Raw genomic sequence first — 17,909 nt, forward strand, 5'->3', positions numbered from 1 at the left:
AAAATCTGCACAAACTGCTTACCAGATGACAGTGAATAAATTTCCACACAACCAAATGTGAAAACCGCAAAGTGAAAGTTGCAGCAGCAAACCTGGGGGATATCCTGCTTACCAGATATCCAAGTAGAGTGGGCAGATGTAATGGAGCATACACAGGCTCCTAACAGGAACAGCGTGGACACGTCCTGGTCACTCTAATCCCATGCTCAATGGTGTATATAAAATAAAAATACCAATAGTGTAATACTGTATATTACGGTTTATTAAAAATAGAGTAACACTTACTACAAAATGAAGAAAACAAAGCGAAAGCTGGAGCCGGCCGGCACTCAGACACACTCCCGTCCTCACAGGGCAAACGTGGTGACGTCAGCACGTCCCTCCCAGATGCGTTTTGTCACACGCTGACGTTTTCAATGGGGAACGGGCAGCATGCTGAGCCACCACGTTAAACACACACACCAAGCCTCGCTCTGAGTCCCGCTACGGGAACCACAAAACACCATCTTGGATGTGGGCATCTGCATTACATCTTACAGGGAATGAGGTCAGAATGACAAAAGACAGACAAATTGCCACCCAACCAGACATCCCTCGGACAAGAATATTAAAAAACATATATTATTAAAGGATGCTATTAATCGAATGGAACATTAAATATCATACATATAGTAGTGACTCAGTATTTCATGTATAACCACTGCCGGATCTCAAAAATCCAACAAAGTGTGCTTTCAACCGCACTGACATATATTTTATAAATCAAAACAGAACATATAGAGATTTTAGTAATACAGTCTAAGAACAACCTATAGATTAAAATCAGAAATAAAATCCAACCCAAAAAAATCAATGAAAAAAAATAAAAAAATAAAACATAAAAATGTATATTAGAAAATAAGATAAAATGTGTCTCGTAAACTAGACCAGACAAAACCTCCTCAAGGGGATAGGCAGCAAGGTCCAACTCAGGTCAAAAAGTGGGCAAGTCACATTGATACCAAAAAATCTTATAGTCAAAACAGATTCAACTAAAAAACCAAATCTTACCAGAAAAAAACAAAAGTGTATTAGGTACTCCCTAAATCAGATGTATACTATTCACCCTTTATATAAACCAAAATCCGATGTAATTTATCCCTTATACATCATGATCCTGATGGTTCATATAAAATTTATTTACCCCCTGTATATACCATAATCAATTGAATTCAATTTGCCTCTCGAATAAATCATACTCTGATGTATACTATTCACCTCCATAATCACGTTTCAAGAGTTGTCAATAAAAGCGCTGACATCCACATCTATATTCAATCCATGGGGTGTATAGCTTTTAATTCTATGGACCCAAGACATCTCTAATCTAGAGATGTCCCGTACCATAGAACTCCCTCGCCAATGGGGTTGATAACGGTCAATGCCCAAGAAAAGAGTATTGGCAGGATTCCTATCGTGTACCAAACGGTGTTTGGAAACTGAATGGTTTTTAAAACCTGTCAGGATATTAGTGATGTGCTCGTTAAGCCTCACTTGGAGGGGACGTTTAGTCCGTCCCACATATTGCAAGCCACAAGGGCATTGCAACATGTAGACCACCCCTAAGGTGGAACAAGTGATAAATGGGGTGATAAGGTGGGTTCGCCCAGTTATCGTAGATACAAAGGATTGGGTCCTCCTGTGTGAACAGGAATTGAAAGAACACACCCGGCATTTGTTACATTTATAGAAGCCTGTCAGTTGGTCAAAGAAGGTAGTTCTAGTAATCGGGGGGGTCCAAAATCCCAGGGGCCAACTGGTTCCTCAATGAGGGAGCACCTCTAAAGACAATCTTAGGTTTAGATGGTAAAGCCTCCTTCAACACCCTATCATTGGAGATGATATGCCAATGTCTAAAAATTAATTGTTTTATTTCCTTGTGTTGCAGGGAATAGGTAGTAATAAAGGGTACTCCCACATTGTAATCCAAACCTCTAGCTTTGGGTTTGTCACACAATAGGAGCCCTCTGTCCATTTCATGCACATCTTTCAGAACAGGTATAAGGCTCTCTCTAGTGTAACCCTTTTCAAGGAACCTCTCAGTGAGAGTGTCACTCTGCATTAGAAATTTGTCAGGGTCTGAACAGTTCCTCCGTATTCTCATGTATTGGCTTTTAGGTATCGCATTAAGCCACGGTCTGTAATGACAGCTTTCCAAAGATATATAGGAGTTACGATCACTCTCCTTGAAAAAGGTAGATGTAACTAGCCTATTATCCTCAATATTCAGGGTAAGGTCCAAAAAATGGATCTGGGTCTGACTCAATTCAAAATTGAGATGAATCCCCCGATCATTCATATTGAGGGAGGATAGGAACTGTTGAAGCTCCTGGCCATCTCCATCCCATAGGAGGAGGATGTCATCTCTATATCTTGCCCACAGAACAAGATGTGGACTACGGTGGGCATAGATGACATCCTCCTCCCACTTGGCCATGAAAAGATTGGCCAGGCTGGGGGCATATTTAGCCCCCATAGCAACACCACGACTCTGACGGTAAAATTTGTTGGCAAACCAAAAATAGTTATGGGAAGCCGCAAAAACAAGCAGCTCCATAATAAAGGAAATTTGATCTGAAGGAAGGCCCGATTCCTTCACTAGAGCATCATTTACCGCATTTAAACCCATATCATGGGGAATTATGGTATATAAGGAAGTTACATCAGCACTGACCATCCAAATACCAGGTTTGATAACAATATTGGAAAGAAGGTTAAGCACATGACGCGTGTCCTTGATATATGAGGGCATTTTTTGAACCAGGGGCTGGAGAAAAAAATCAATATATCTGCCCACCCGGGATGTGATTGAATCAATGCCACTCACAATGGGGCGTCCCGGGGGGCAGATAGGGTTCTTATGCACCTTGGGAAGGTAATAAATAATGGGAGTCTTAGGGGCTTTCGGAATCAAATATAAACTTTCTTTCTCCCCCAAAATCCCCAAAGTGAAACCCTTAGAGATGATCTTACGGAGTTCTTTGGTATAACTCCTTATGGGGTCAGAAGGTAGAGGGGTGTAGGTATCGACATCCCCAAGGATCCTAGCCATTTCAGACAGGTAATCCTTCCGGTCGAGCACCACTATCCCTCCCCCCTTATCCGCGGGACGGATAACCAAATCTCTATTTTTACATAGAGATTCCAAACCTTCCTGCATAATTTTTGAATTTTTTGCATTCTTTATCTCCAACTCTTCCAAATCCCTAAGGACTACATCCCTAAACACTTTCAGTGTGGGAGCAAGTGTACCAGGCGGGTTAAAAAGGGATGCATTGGCTAAGCCCGAATGGACAAATTGGCTCGTAGGTTGGGAGTTCCTAACAATGGGATTTCCAATCATATACCTTTTGATGTTGAGTTTGCGAACAAACTTGTGAACATCCATATAGGTTCCAGTAATCCATGTCCTTAAATTCCTGCCTGGAAACCTACTATCAGGGAAAGTTACCTGCGATACAAATTAAGGACTGTTTAAATACGACAGCAGTTCTGAGCTCTGCAAGTCGTTCACAGTGTATATATCCCTCTGCTTGTATGCGGTGTTCCTAATGCTCTCCAGAGATGGGAGAAATCACCTTCCTTTCCTCCAGGTTTATCCCTAGCCTGGGGTCACATCTCCATTTAGAGTGGTAACTGGAAGAACAGTGTGCCTAATTCAAACCAAGTGGTGTGTCTCTCCTTGATGGTTCCACCTTGAAAGGCCCCGACCGGGTTAAGGTCGCAAGCTCTTCTAAGCTTGCCATTTGGTAAGCGCACAATTTTATTATCACAGTGGTGTGGTGAAGGACTCATTGATTCCCATATTCACGTCCCGTATTTACCATCAAGATTGGTTCTCAATAGGACAGTCCAGTTGTTTATATAACCTATGAACTTGGAGTTTATCCTAATAATTTTTTGGTTTTTTACCTATGTAATAGTTCATCACATGGAATATTTCTCACAGCGCTGCTCCTCTTTTATTTAATCTTGTTATGTGTGTATCTCATGTTCTAGCAGCTGCTTTATATATTTGATCACTTATTTGTCACATTAGATTGGGTTTAATTCACAATTTATTTATTTGTCAATAGGCGGTTTTGCATTATTTAGTCTAATATAGCGCGGTGATTTGCTCTGTTTAATCCATGTCCTTAGTCTGCTTGTCTTCAGCAAACTGCGGGCTTTCTTGTGCATCATCTTTAGAAGAGGCTTCATTCTGGGGCAACAGCCATGCAGACCAATTTGATGCAGTGTGCGGCGTATGGTCTGAGCACTGACGGGCTGAACCCCACCCCTTCAACCTCTGCAGCAATGCTGGAAGCACTCATACGTGTATTTCCCAAAGACAACCTCTGGATATGACTCTGAGCACGTGCACTCAACTCCTTTGGTTGACCATGGCAAGGCCTGTTCTGAGTGGAACCTGTCCTGTTAAACCACTGTATGGTCTTGGCCACCATGCTGCAGCTCAGTTTCAGGGTCTTGGCAATTTTCTTATAGCCTATGCCAGCTTTATGTAGAGCAACAATTCTTTTTTTCAGATCCTCAGAGAGTTCTTTGCCATGAGGTGCCATGTTGAACTTCCGGTGACCAGTATGAGAGAGTGAGAGCGATAACACCAAATTTTTTTTTTTTTGTAATTCCTTTATTTTCCAAAAATAAATGTTACAGTTCAGTAGGCCATAGCATAAAACATCATACAGTTTTTGGGTTTACAGTAAAAACAATAGTAGAGAATAGTCATTAACAGAGTTATTTGTCGTTTCGATACTATAGAGTAGCAATTCTCCTGCTTGCACGATCTGTGGAACATATATGAGACAAGAGGAAATGGGTCATACTAAGTAACTGACTAACTACTCAACCGGGGAGGTTTCCTGAGAGTGACCCTGTTTATCATTTAAATCGTGCACCTTTCATAATCAAATAATGAATGAAAAACTCTCCGCTGACCAGGGGTGAATACTCCCTAGATAGTCAGCAGAGTTCAGCCATGGGATACTACCAAAGTGTGATGCACACCATGATATACAACATATCTGAATAGACCTTCCCATCGCTGAAAGGGTATAAAAATGGGATAAAGCAACAAGAGGAGAAAAAGGAGGTGTGGGGAAGAAACAGAGGGGAGAGAGAAATAAGGGTGTGTAAGGGAGAGGCCAGGGGGGGAGAAAAAGGGAGAGGAATGAAGAGGTAAAGAGAAGACTAAGAGCGGTGGCTGGGCCCCCCAACTAGGCGGCGCCCCCAGACCAAGGGTCATTCAGTCAGTGCCACCTCACGGAGGTACACCTCAGTGTAAATGAAGTGCTGCCAGGGACGCCACGTCTCACGAAAGGCCTCCTCCCTACCGTACAAAGTGGCAGTAAGATCCTCCATATCACGCAACTCATTAACCTTGGCATACCACTGAATTTTAGTTGGTGGGGTCTCCGATCTCCAAAATAAGGGAATGCAGGCCTTGGCTGCATTCAGTAACTGTATAGTAAGGGAGGCTTTACATTTCTTGATTGGTCGTCTAGAGAGATGTAACAGACACGCCCCAGGGTCACCCTCCAACGTGGCACCAGTCAGATGTTCGATCGTGCGTGTCACCTCCTGCCAATAAGGTTTAATTTTAGAGCAATCCCAGAAAATATGGAACATTGTTCCTTCCCCCGTCCCACAGCGCCAGCAAAGACTTGGGACCTGTGGAAAAAACCGATGCAGAGTGGATGGCACTCTGTACCATCTAGTCACAATTTTGTAACAGGTCTCCTGAACCCTGGTGGCTAAAGAGGATTTTTGGGCGAAATGTAGAATCTTCTCCCTCTGGGAGTCATCAAAGCGAACTCCTAGATCATCCTCCCATTTAGAAATAAAAGGGGGAATAAATCCCTCAGCCGGGGAAATCAGGGAGGAATAGATTAAGGACAGAGAGTGGCGTATGGGTTCCCTGCGGTGGCATATCTGTTCCAACTCTGTGAGCGGGCGTGGACTGCCCAAGATCCGTGTGCATCGGCGTAAGTAGTTACGCAATTGGAGACCACTCAAGAAGTCCAGTGGCGGGTTGAAGCCTTCCAATCCGACAGCTGCACTAAGCTGGCCATTTGGCCCAAGAAAGTCATAGAGGTGTGGCCACTTCCCCTCCGCCGACAGGGACCTATAAATTGGACCCTGGCAGCCAGGTGGGAAGTCTGGGTTACCCAAAACCGGCACCATGGGGGATACCGAGGATTTGTGAAAGGTTTCTCTGGCAACCTGTAATGTGCTGCCTAAGGTGGGGTGATCAACAAGGACCTTTGGTAATGGGGTGGTAATCCAAGGCCAGCTCTTGGCTGTGCCGTCGGAATCCTCCAGCTCCACCGTTACCCATTGTATTGCCTCCGCATGACAGTGCCAGTCAATTAGCCTGGTAAGATGTGCTGCCCTATAGTAGGCTTTCATGTCCGGGAGTCCAACCCCCCCTACGTTTCGCCATATGTAGTAATTGCCATTTAATGCGTGGCTTTCGGTGTGACCAGACAAACTCTCGAAACAGTGTGTCAATTCGCTTGAAGAAGGGGGATGGGAGGTGGATGGGGAGGGCTTGTAGCAGGTAAAGAACCCTCGGCAACGCGGTCATCTTGATGGCATTACATCGACCAAACCATGCTAGGGTGAGGGAATGCCAGTGATGCAGATCCATTTTGAGACTCTGAAGCATTGGGGTGAAATTGGCTTGATATAGATCTGCGGGGTTACAGGGTAATCGCCACTCCTAAATAGGGGATGGTATTGGCTGCCTAATGGAATTGGTATTCTGAACGTAATCGACGCACTGTGTCCGAGCCTAGCGTAATGTTAAGCAGGGAGGATTTGGTCATATTTATTTGAAAGAGGGACAGGGCCCCATATTCCCGAAGGGAATGGAGCAAAATAGGGAGCGAGGCAAGTGGGTCTGCCAGGAAGAAAATAAGGTCATCCGCAAAGGCGGCGACCTTATGAGCCCCAAAGGATTTACGGAAGCCTACAATATTTGGGTTTGCCCGTATCCTACAGAGCAAAGGTTCTAGGGTGTGTATAAAGATCAACGGGGACAGGGGACAGCCCTGTCGGGTTCCATTTCGGATAGTGAAATAACCCGACCTCGTCTCGTTAACCTTCACCGCAGCCGTGGGATCGGAGTAGAGTGACACTATCCAGCTGAGCATCGAGGTGCGAAGGCCAATATGTTCTAAAGTGGCCCTGATGAAAGTCCAATCCACCCGGTCGAAGGCCTTCTCCGCGTCTGTTGACAGCAGGAGAAGGGGTCGACGTGATGTCCTGGCTGCATGAATCAGGTTAACTACCCTAATGGTGTTGTCGCGAGGTTCCCGTTGTGGTACAAAGCCTGCTTGGTCTTTATGAATTAGGCTCGGTATATGTGGAAGCAGCCTGTTCGCCAATATCTTGGCGAATAATTTTAAATCGGCATTCAGTAGAGCTATCGGCCGATAGCTCCCACAGCGCTGTAGATCCTTCCCCTCCTTTGGGATGAGTGATATATAAGCTCTAAGAGTGTCTAAGGGGAAAGAATTCCCTTTTGTGATCGAGTTAAGCGCAGATACAAATGGTTTAGAAAGCGTCTCAAAAAAGGTCTTGTAATAGGCTGGTGTAAGGCCATCTGGACCTGGGGCTTTCTTTGGCTTTGAATTCGCCAATGCTATACCCAGCTTCTCTACTGTAATGGGTTCTTCCATCTCCTCCTGGATAATAGCACCAAATTTAACACACCTGCTCCCCATTCGCACCCGAGACCTTGTAACACTAACGAGTCACATGACATCGGGGAGGGAAAATGGCTAATTGGGCCCAATTTTGACATTTTCACTTAGGGGTGTACTCACTTTTGTTGCCAGCGGTTTAGACATTAATGGCTGTGTGTTGAGTTATTTTGAGGGGACAGCAAATTTACACTGTTTTATACAAGCTGTAAACTCACTACTTTACATTGTAGCAAAGTGTCATTTCTTCAGTGTTGTCACATGAAAAGATATAATAAAATATTTACAAAAATGAGTGGGGTGTTCTCACTTTTGTGAGATACTGTACATAAGTGGTCCATATAGTGAACTCGGTGCTGAGTTATTCACTTTAATCACTGAGGACAAGGGGGCACTCTTTACGTCTGGGGGGGAAAGAGATTTCATCTCCAAATATGGAAAGGCTTCTTCACAGTAAGAGTTCCTCTGGATCAACTGTGGGTATTGTGTGTGTGTATATATAATTAGGTGTGTATGTATGTATGTGTATATATATATATATATATATATATATATATATATATATATATATATATATATATATATATATATATATATATATATATATATATATATATATATATATATATATACATATATATATATATATATACATATATATATATATAGTGTGTGTATATATAATCTGTACGTGTGTGTGTGTGTGTGTATATATATATATATATATATATATATATATACACACAAAAGTGTGAGTACACCCCTCACATTTTTGTAAATGCAAGGAAATATGCACTGGACTGCATCAAAAATGTTCTAGAATGCATCAAAAATGCTCATGCAGAAAAGCATCTGGAACGCATCTGGACTGCGTTTTTATGGTGTGAAAGGAGACAGCCAGCACTCACAAAAAAGAAAGGAAATGCACACTCCTTCTGTAACGTTCTATGAATGGAGGAAGAGTAAGCTGCAGATACTTACCACAACAGGTGTTCCCATAACCCTATCCACCCCTACTCTTACCATTTATGATGGGAACATCTGCTGTTCATTTACTGTAAAATGTATTCTACCCGGAGTTAAAATACCCAGAGAAATGCATATTAACCTATATAGGTTCAAAAAAAAGTTCACAAAATTATAAACCTCATATACATGAGGCCCCTTTCACACAAAGGGTCCCATCAGGTCCGCCTGTCAGTTTTTTTTTTTTTAGGCTGACCTGATCAGACGGTTCATTCACCCCTATGAACCAGCGGAGCAGATACAGACCATAGATCAGAGTGGACACAGACCTGTCACCCACTCGCTCGGTTCTGATCAGCAGACAGATCCCCTGCTGATCAAAACTGTGTTTGCCTCATGTGAAAAGAGCCTAACCCAATGCCTTCAGTTTATCCACAAGAAGGCAAAGCCCTTATAAGCCTAGTTTCACGCCTATGCAGGTTACTGTTGATGCATTTTTCTGGTGCGTTTTATACATGCATTTTTTGATGTGTTTTTAATGCGCTTTTGTTAGGGGTCTGTTGTCATGCAGGAGAAACCAGCATAAAAACACAGCAGGTGCTTTTCCATTAAAGTCTATGGAACCAAAAACACAACCTGCTGCGGGGTAAAATAAAGACCCTGAACCTTTCCATAAAACTCACCAGTGTAAAACGCAGAGATGTGAACATGACCTATAGAAAACCATGTTAAATGGACTGTATTGCTTTTCGGCAAAACAGACTGAAAAACGCATAGGTGTGAACCAGGCCTAATGCATGGTTGCACCAACAGAGGAAAGCAATCATTCTTAATCATCAAAGGCAAATAGTTACCTATTGGTAACAATCTCTGGTCCTATAAGCTCATAAATGTTAATCCAGTTACATTTTGTGCATTTAGGAATGCATCAAGCTTTTTTTAAACCAACAACTAAGCTGATTAGAACTAGTTCCTGAGAAAGTCTGTTCCACGTTTTCACTCCTGCTCTGAAGAAGCTTTTTCATATGTGGAGGTTAAACCTCTTTACCTTTTTTAAAGTGAATACATTTTTAACCCAGTTCACTGTTAAGTTCCACTTTATCAGTTTACAGTACTTTCCAGAGATGACAATGGATAAGATTAATATTAAATTTGTTTGTTATCTGCAAAACAACTGTGTTTCTAAACTCCTAGACCTAGAGTATAACTAATATATTTTTTATTAAAGGAATTGTGGGATCCGATCGCCACAATAGATGGCATATGGTGAATCATTTAGGGTTTGTTATATCAATAAGGTTTAACAGCATTCACAATCCAGTAAGATTCACTGAATCGGTATATATGTATATAAACATATATATTTTTTTAATCTTCTTTTTTTCTTCTGATATATTGAACATGTGCTTGTGAGGTCAACCATCTTTTCCAATTAAAGCGGATCTTCATTGCTTCTGAGCATTAATTTTTAATATTCAAAGCAAACTCCCCCATCCATCAATGTCTCCATGCTTTATTTTGTTGAGAAATCACTTTGAAAAACAACCCCCTAGCATGTCTGGCCATGGCCATCTTGAGTAAGGGCAAATGATTCATGTAGCGTTTACTTCCTGGAACCTATCTAACCTTAGTTCAAGCATGCATGCAGCAGGGTGTGCTTAGCTGAGATATCCCCTCCCCTACTGAAGACTCCTGGGATATGACATTTGCCTAGGCATGAAACCAGGAAGTAAATTAAGAAATGTAAAATAAAAAAGGTTTAAAACAATTAAATATGATATACTTTCCTATCTATTTACTAATGCTAGCAGCACAAGGATTAAAAATAGTCAATGTTGATTGGGAGAGTGAAGTTCCACTTTAAGCAGCAGTGACATGTTTACTGCGCCTTTGGAAATATATTTGTGACATTGTCATTTGTTTGCTCCTTAGAGGTGATTAAATGGATGGCTATGAGAGATTGGTGTAACAGGACCGCTTCCTATTTTAATAAAGTGTGGGCCATTTGCGAGAGAAAATGTATAGGCAAAGTTTAATCACTTGCTTTCATTATGAAAATGATACCAAATTGAAAAAGGGTGTTATTGTGCTAATGCACTGGCACTTGGTAAAAGTTACATGACAGATGCACTTTTTTAAGGCCTGTATTTTTCCTGTTGACCGTAGATATGAAAGAACCAAAAGCTCCTAGTCCTTCTCTCACTCGTCAGTACAGCATTGAGACCGATCGTGTGTCCAAGGAGTTTATTGAATTTTTGAAGACCTATCATAAAGCGGGGCATGATGTGTATAAACAGTGTAAAATCTTCCTGGAAGCCGTGCAGCACAAGAAGGTCTGTAAAACTTTTTTCCCTTGTAGTTCTGTCATGCATTTATGTTCTTAAGTTTTCCTAAACTAGTCATGCAGGCAGAGTGCTTAACCTGAGCAAACCTCTTTCCTGAAGTCTCCTGGGATGTATGACGTCATTTGTATAGGCCTGAAAATCAGGAAGTATCTGAAAAAATGTTAAAAAATAAAAAAAAGTTTAAAACAAGTAAATATGATATACTTTCCTATATATTTAATAATGCTAGAAGGATTAAAGTGTTTGTAAAGTTTCATTTTTATATATATATATATATAATCTCATACTTGCCTTCTCTGTACTGTCTGTGTAATGGTTTTGTACAGAGCAGCCCCCCTTGCTGATTGCCCCCCATAGCAAGCTTGCTCCCGAGTTACCTCTGTGTCTGAGGTACATGGAGCGTGTCTCAGCCCCACCCCCGCTCTCTCCTCACTGGCTGTGATTGTCAACAGTGGGAGCTCCTGCTGCTGTGTCCCAGCCAGTGAGGAGGCAGAGACTCGGGAAAACCTTCTGCTCTTTTGCACATTGCTGGATCAGGATCGGTCTCAGGTGAGTATTAGGGGGGGCTGAAAGTAAAAAACCTTCAGCCTTTAGAACCAATTTAAAAATAGTGTGTGTTAATTGAAAGTTCCACTTCTATGCCTGGCCTGCTGAGTGTTCCCTCCTCTCAGAGTAAATTCTAATGTACAGGAATTACAGGAGAATAGTATAAAGACCCATTTTGCAAATGTGTATTTCTAGCCAATTTTTTATTTTCTTGTTTCTTTTTGCATAGAGTAGGAAGAGGTTAAATCTCTCCAAATGGAAGGGAATTTATCACCAGAATAGGTGTTCAAGTAAAAGATTTTCCTTTAAGGCCTGGTTCACACCTATGCATTTTTTTGGTGCATTTTCAGTTTTGCAAAAACACACTATGGTCCATTTAACATGGTTTCCTATGGATGTAGTTAACATCTGTGCATTTTATGGAAAGGGCCAGGAACTTTTTTCTGGTTTTTGGTTCCATACACTTCAGTGGATTAAAGACGTGTATTTAAAAACGCAAAATGCACTTGGAATATGCAAATTGCAACCTACATAGATGTGAACTAAGTCTAAATTCTGTTGCATTGACAGCCATAAAATTTGAATTTCCCATCACTTTCCGTACCAGTAACAATGCTCACTAGGACAAATAGAGAATGTGACCCCCCCCCCCCCCCCAAATGTGGGGCATGTGTAGCATTAATAAACCTGACAGGGGTTAGAACACTTTCACTTTAGTCAAAACTTTTTAAACACCAACAATCAAAGTGTAATTAGAGGCAAAACTTTTTCTTTTGGATAGAGTATGGGAGGATTATAACCCCTGTCAGTTGTTTTTTTTTTTTTGCCTTTTGTGTCCCATTGTGGAGATTTCCTTTCCTGTCCTGTCCGACAGTCAAAACAGGATGCGAGATTAAATGCTTCCAAAGTGAGGGAACCTTGGTTTGTCACCAGGGTCAGCGGAGCTAGTAAATTGCAAATACAAAATCTCTTGCACTTGAGACTGAGCCCAGAAATGACCGCCCATCAACCAGGGCGTTGATGATCAGTGTCCTGATTACCTCTCTTGCTGTCCCCTGTGAGAAGATGCCACTGATCGGCTCTCCTCTCCACACACTGTCAGTGTGAGGCGAGGAGAGCCAATTTCCAGCACCTCTGTGTTTACATGTGACCGGCTGTGATTGGACACAGTAGTTGATCACATGGTTAACCACTTGGCTACCTGGTCATAGTAAAATGACATCCTCACTTTGAAGGGGGATATCTGAATGATGCCTGTAGCTACATGCATCATTCAGATATCATTCTTTTTAGCAGGCGATTCTGTGCACGATAAGAATGATCATAGCGGCACTTCCGCCGCTTGATCGTTCTTATAGGCGACGGGAGGGGACGCCCCCCCTCCCGCCTCCATCTGGTGCTTCTCCGGGCTCTCCCGTGCAATCGGGAGCCCGGAGAATGAATCAGCCGGCGCCGGATGAGGACGATAGAGATGACTGGTGACCAGATGGTCACCAGTCATCTCCATGACCGTCGCAAGGCCCGGGCGAGATATTATGACGTCACGCCCGGACCCCGCATTGTAAACAAAGCCGCGATCGCGGCTGTCAGCATGAGATCAGAGAATTTTTTTTTTCCGATCTTATGCTTTACAGCCTGGAGGAGAGATGTGGGGTCTTATTGACCCCGCATCTCTCCATAAAGAGGATCTGTCACAATAGATTCCTATTTACAAGTGATGTTTACATTCCTTGCAATAGGAATAAAAGTGATCAAAAAAAATTTGATGTAAAAAAAGTGTAAAAATAAAGTAAAATAAAAAAATAAATAAATAAATTTTTTAAAACGCCCCTGTCCCCGGTAGCTCGCGCTCAGAAGCGAACACACACGTAAGCCCCGCCCACATATGTAAACGTCGTTCAAACCACACATGTGAGGTATCGCCGCGTGTGTTAGAGCAAGAGCAATAATTCTAGCCCTAGACCTCCTCTGTAACTCTAAACTGGTAACCTGTAAAAATTTTCAAAGTGTCGCCTATGGAGATTTTTAAGTACCGAAGTTTGGCACCATTCCATGAGTGCGCACAATTTTAAAGCGTGACATGTTAGGTATCTATTTACTCTTCATCTTTCATCTTATGCAAAAACATTGGGCTAACTTTACTGTTTTGTTTTTGTTTTTAAGCACAAAACTGTTTTTTTTCCCAAAAAAAAAACGTATTTGAAAAATTGCTGTGCAAATACCGTGCGAGATAAAAAGTTGCAATGACCGCCATTGTATTCTCTAGGGTTTTTGCTAAAAAACCATATATAATGTTTGGGGGTTCTATGTAATTTTCCAGCAAAAAAATGATGATTTTTACATGTAGGAGAGAAATGTCAGAATTGGCCTGGTAAGCAAGTGGTTAAGAGCCGATTCAGCGGCTCTTTATAGAGATCGGGGTCACGCTGTGTCCTAGCAACATGGTGCGGCCATAAACGCCATGCTGTGCGCCACCGCGGGGGTCATGTGACGTTGACCCAGAACGAGAGCCGCACCGTCCCTCCATCATTTGACGGTGGGCGGGCGGCAACTGGTTATTATACATGTGTTCCTACCACATAAGACACATGGTGGTGCCATTTTATTAAAGTCTATTTTCTGCTTCAGAAATTGCTTGTTTTAATGCTCATTTCTTGTATATTCAATAATTAATAGCTCCATCATCCCTGAGATGTGTCATGAGAAACTGAAGTTTGATTCTGCTGTGAAAACATGTTGTTGATTGTCTCTCTTGCTGTCTCCCCAGGAGTCAAATATTGAAGAATTGTCAGAATACACTCAAGACTTTTACCAGAACACAGCAGACAAATTGCAGATGTATTGGAAAGGTAACCCCATCCTTTCAGATGTTAACTAGACAAACCATCACACACCATTTAGTGAAGCTGAAGCCCATTGATTTTCTTTCTCCCTTTAAACCAGATAGCGTTTTTTCTTGGCTCATCTACAATTTATTCATACGTTTCTGACAACTATATTTGTTGTCACCATTATTTGCAAGACTGTATTGGGTTTCTTTATGTTTATTAATCACAGTTTTGTCACCATTGATCCATGGTTTTTTTTTTACTGGAGCTTCTAAACATAAAATACATTTTGCTTCTTATTTATAAAGGCTGAACATTCTGTTTTGCAGTTTTGGTTATTTGACATATTTAAACAGTTTACTTTTCTCTGGGCAATTTTTATATTCATTTTCAGCACCTTTTAAATATTTTTTTTATTTTTTTTTTGTGTAAGGTATCCAGGTTCCCCTATAATATATGTAAAATTTCAAATTCCTAAAGCAAATCTTGTGTGTTTCTTTCACAACATGGTTACATAGTTGGTCTGGTTGAAAAGACACAAGTCCATCTAATTCAACCAATAAAAGGGAAAACAAAATCATACAGTCTTATATACACAATCCTTTACCCACTGTTGATCCAGAGGAATGCAAAAACCCCCAGCAAAGCACAATCCAGTTTGCTCCAGCAGGGGGTAAAATTCCTTCCTGATCCCCCAAGAGGCAATCAGATATTTCCTGGATCGACTTTACCTTTAAATGTTAGTATTCAGTTATATCCTGTGCATTTAGGAAAGAATCCAGGCTTTTTTTTTAAAGCAATCTACTGAGCTGGCCACAACCGGCTGTTGAAGTATATTTCACATTTTCTCAGCTTTTTACTGTGAAGAAACTTTTCTGTATTTGGAGATTCAATCTCTTTTCCTCCAGAAGTAAAGAGTGCCCTCTTGTCCTCTGTGATGACCTTAAAGTGAAAAACTCTGCACCAAGTTCACTATATGGACCACTTATGTACAGTACCTGACAGCGAGATTGTGTTTCCAGCGCGATCCCATCGCGCTGGTTCTCGGCGACAGGGTACTGTGCATGTCGCGCTGGCTTGCTGATCGGAAAAGGAAAACTTTTTTTTTCCTTTCACGATGAGCGATAGACAGTGCTGACAGCTGTCTGGTATGAATAATGAGGGGAAATGTCACGCCAAATTTTAAATGAAAAAACCGGAGTGGGTTCCCCTCAGGGGCATTCCAGGCCCTTAGGTCTGGTATGGATTGTAAGGGGAACCCCCTACGCCGAAAAATCGGCGTGGGGGTCCCCCCCAAAATCCATACCAGACCCTTATCCGAGCACACAGCCCGACCAGTCAGGAAAGGGGGTGGGGACGAGCGAGCGCCCCCCCCCTCCTGAACCGTATCAGGCCGCATGCCCTCAACATCGGGAGGTGGGTGCTTTGGGGCCCTGCGACCCCCCCACCCCCACCCCAAAGCACCTTGTCCCCGTGTTGATGAGGACAAGGGCCTCTTCCCGACAACACTGGCCGTTGGTTGTCGGGGTCTGTGGGCGGAGGGCTTATCGGAATCCAGGAGCCCCCTTTAGATCCCGGCCCCCCCACCCTATGTGAATGAGTATGGGGTACATGGTACCCCTACCCATTCACCTAGGGGAAAAAAGTGTCAACAAAAAAAACACACTACACAGGTTTTAAAAGTAATTTATTAGGCAGCTCTGGGTGCCCCCTTATTAAAGGGGGCTCCTGGACTCCGATAAGCCCTCCGCCCGCAGACCCCGACAACCAACGACCAGGGTTGTCGGGAAGAGGCCCTTGTCCTCATCAACATGGGGACAAGGTGCTTTGGGGTGGGGTGGGGCCGCAGGGCGCCCCCCTCCCCCAAAGCACCCACCCCCCATCTTGAGGACATGCGGTCTGGTATGGTTCAGGAGGGGGGGCGCTCGCTTGTCCCCACCCCCTTTCCTGACCGGCTGGGCTGCGTGCTCGGATAAGGGTCTGGTATGGATTTTGGGGGGGACCCCCACGCCGATTTTTCGGCGTAGGGGGTTCCCCTTACAATCTATACCAGACTTAAGGGCCTGGTATGCCCCTGAGGGGGAACCCACGCCGTTTTTTTAATTTAAAATTTGGCGCGGCGTTTCCCCTCATTATTCATACCGGACAGCTGTCAGCACTGCCTGTCGCTCATTGCGAAAGGAAAAAAAAGTTTTCCTTTCCCGATCAGCGAGCCGGCTCGGCGCTGGCTCCCGCGACGGGGCTCGCAGGTATCAAATCTCGCCGATTAAATTCGGCGAGATTGACACAATATCGCGGTCACCTACTGTATTTGTACATGTTGATCATATCTCCCCTTAATCTCCTCTTCTCAAGAGAGAATAAACTCAGTTCCTTTAATCTTTCCTCATAGCTGAGCTCCCCCATACCTCTTATCAGTTTGGTTGCCCTTCCCTGCACTTTCTCCAGTTCCCTGATATCCTTTTTGTGAATTGGTGCCCAAAACTGAACTGCTTATTCCAGATGAAGTCTTAATAATGATTTGTACAGGAGCAAAATTATATCTCTCTCTCTCGAGTCCATACCTCCTCTTAATACAAGAAAGGATTTTGCTCACTTTGGAAACCGCAGCTTGACATTGCATGCTATTATTAAGCTTATGATCTACCAGAACACCCAGATCCTTCTCCACCGTTGATTCCCAAGTTGTATTCCCCCTATTAAGTATGATGCATGCATATTCTTAGCCCACAAGTGCATAACTTTACATTTATCAACATTAAACCCAGGGTGGATTTGATTTAAATCACAATTGAAATTATGATTAAATCACTAGTAAAAAGCCTTGATTTAAATCGACTCGATTTAAATCATAATTTCTTTATCGTACATCATAGGACACAGAGCCTTAAGTATTTATTTAGTGGGTTATAGCTACCTTTCAGGTGTTGACACTGGCACACCCAATACAGGAAGTTGACTCCCCTATATAACCCCTCCTCCTTCCAGGAGTACCTCAGTTTTTTTAGCCAGTGTCTAAAGGTGTTGACATGAGTGAAGATGTGCTCTGCGGAGCTCCAGGAGGGATCCATGCTGGATTTAAAAAGCCTCCACAACTGGATCCATCCCGGCACTGCGGCTCCAGGATGGTACCCCGGCCTTGCATAGAAGAGAGAGGTTTTGCCTGTAACGCTCCTCTTTGAGGGCTGGACCCTAGGAACCAGGACTCTTTTTGGTCTTGCTACATTTCCTAAAGCTGTCCTGAGGTGGTGCTATACATGGTCCAAAGGAGTCGAACCCCTATTAAAAGGGCCCCAGTCTTTGAAGGTTTAAACACGCTGCCTGCCGTGATGGGTGAAGTTTGGATCTGTCTGTTTACAGCAGTATACTGCTGCGAGGAAAAGGTAAGAGGAAAGCATAGGAACTGCAAAGTCCACCTATGACTTATCTTTCAATTATATTGTAAAATGCCTAAAGCTGATACTCTGGGAAACAGACAG

At 42.9% G+C, this 17,909-nt stretch overlaps 1 protein-coding gene across 4 annotated transcripts in view; it reads left to right on the top strand.

The window, feature by feature from the left end:
* RABGEF1 (RAB guanine nucleotide exchange factor 1) overlaps positions 1–17,909 on the top strand; it is a 125,229-nt gene that overhangs the window by 70,840 nt on the left and 36,480 nt on the right. For all 4 annotated transcript variants that reach the window (XM_073616755.1, XM_073616754.1, XM_073616753.1 and 1 more), the window contains 2 exons: positions 10,878–11,044; positions 14,370–14,451. In XM_073616755.1, the coding sequence (XP_073472856.1) occupies positions 10,878–11,044; positions 14,370–14,451 (249 nt within the window). The remainder of the gene's footprint in view (positions 1–10,877; positions 11,045–14,369; positions 14,452–17,909) is intronic.

The sequence above is a fragment of the Aquarana catesbeiana genome, linkage group LG02 (assembly GCF_042186555.1).
Source record: "Aquarana catesbeiana isolate 2022-GZ linkage group LG02, ASM4218655v1, whole genome shotgun sequence".
Classification (NCBI taxonomy): domain Eukaryota; kingdom Metazoa; phylum Chordata; class Amphibia; order Anura; family Ranidae; genus Aquarana; species Aquarana catesbeiana.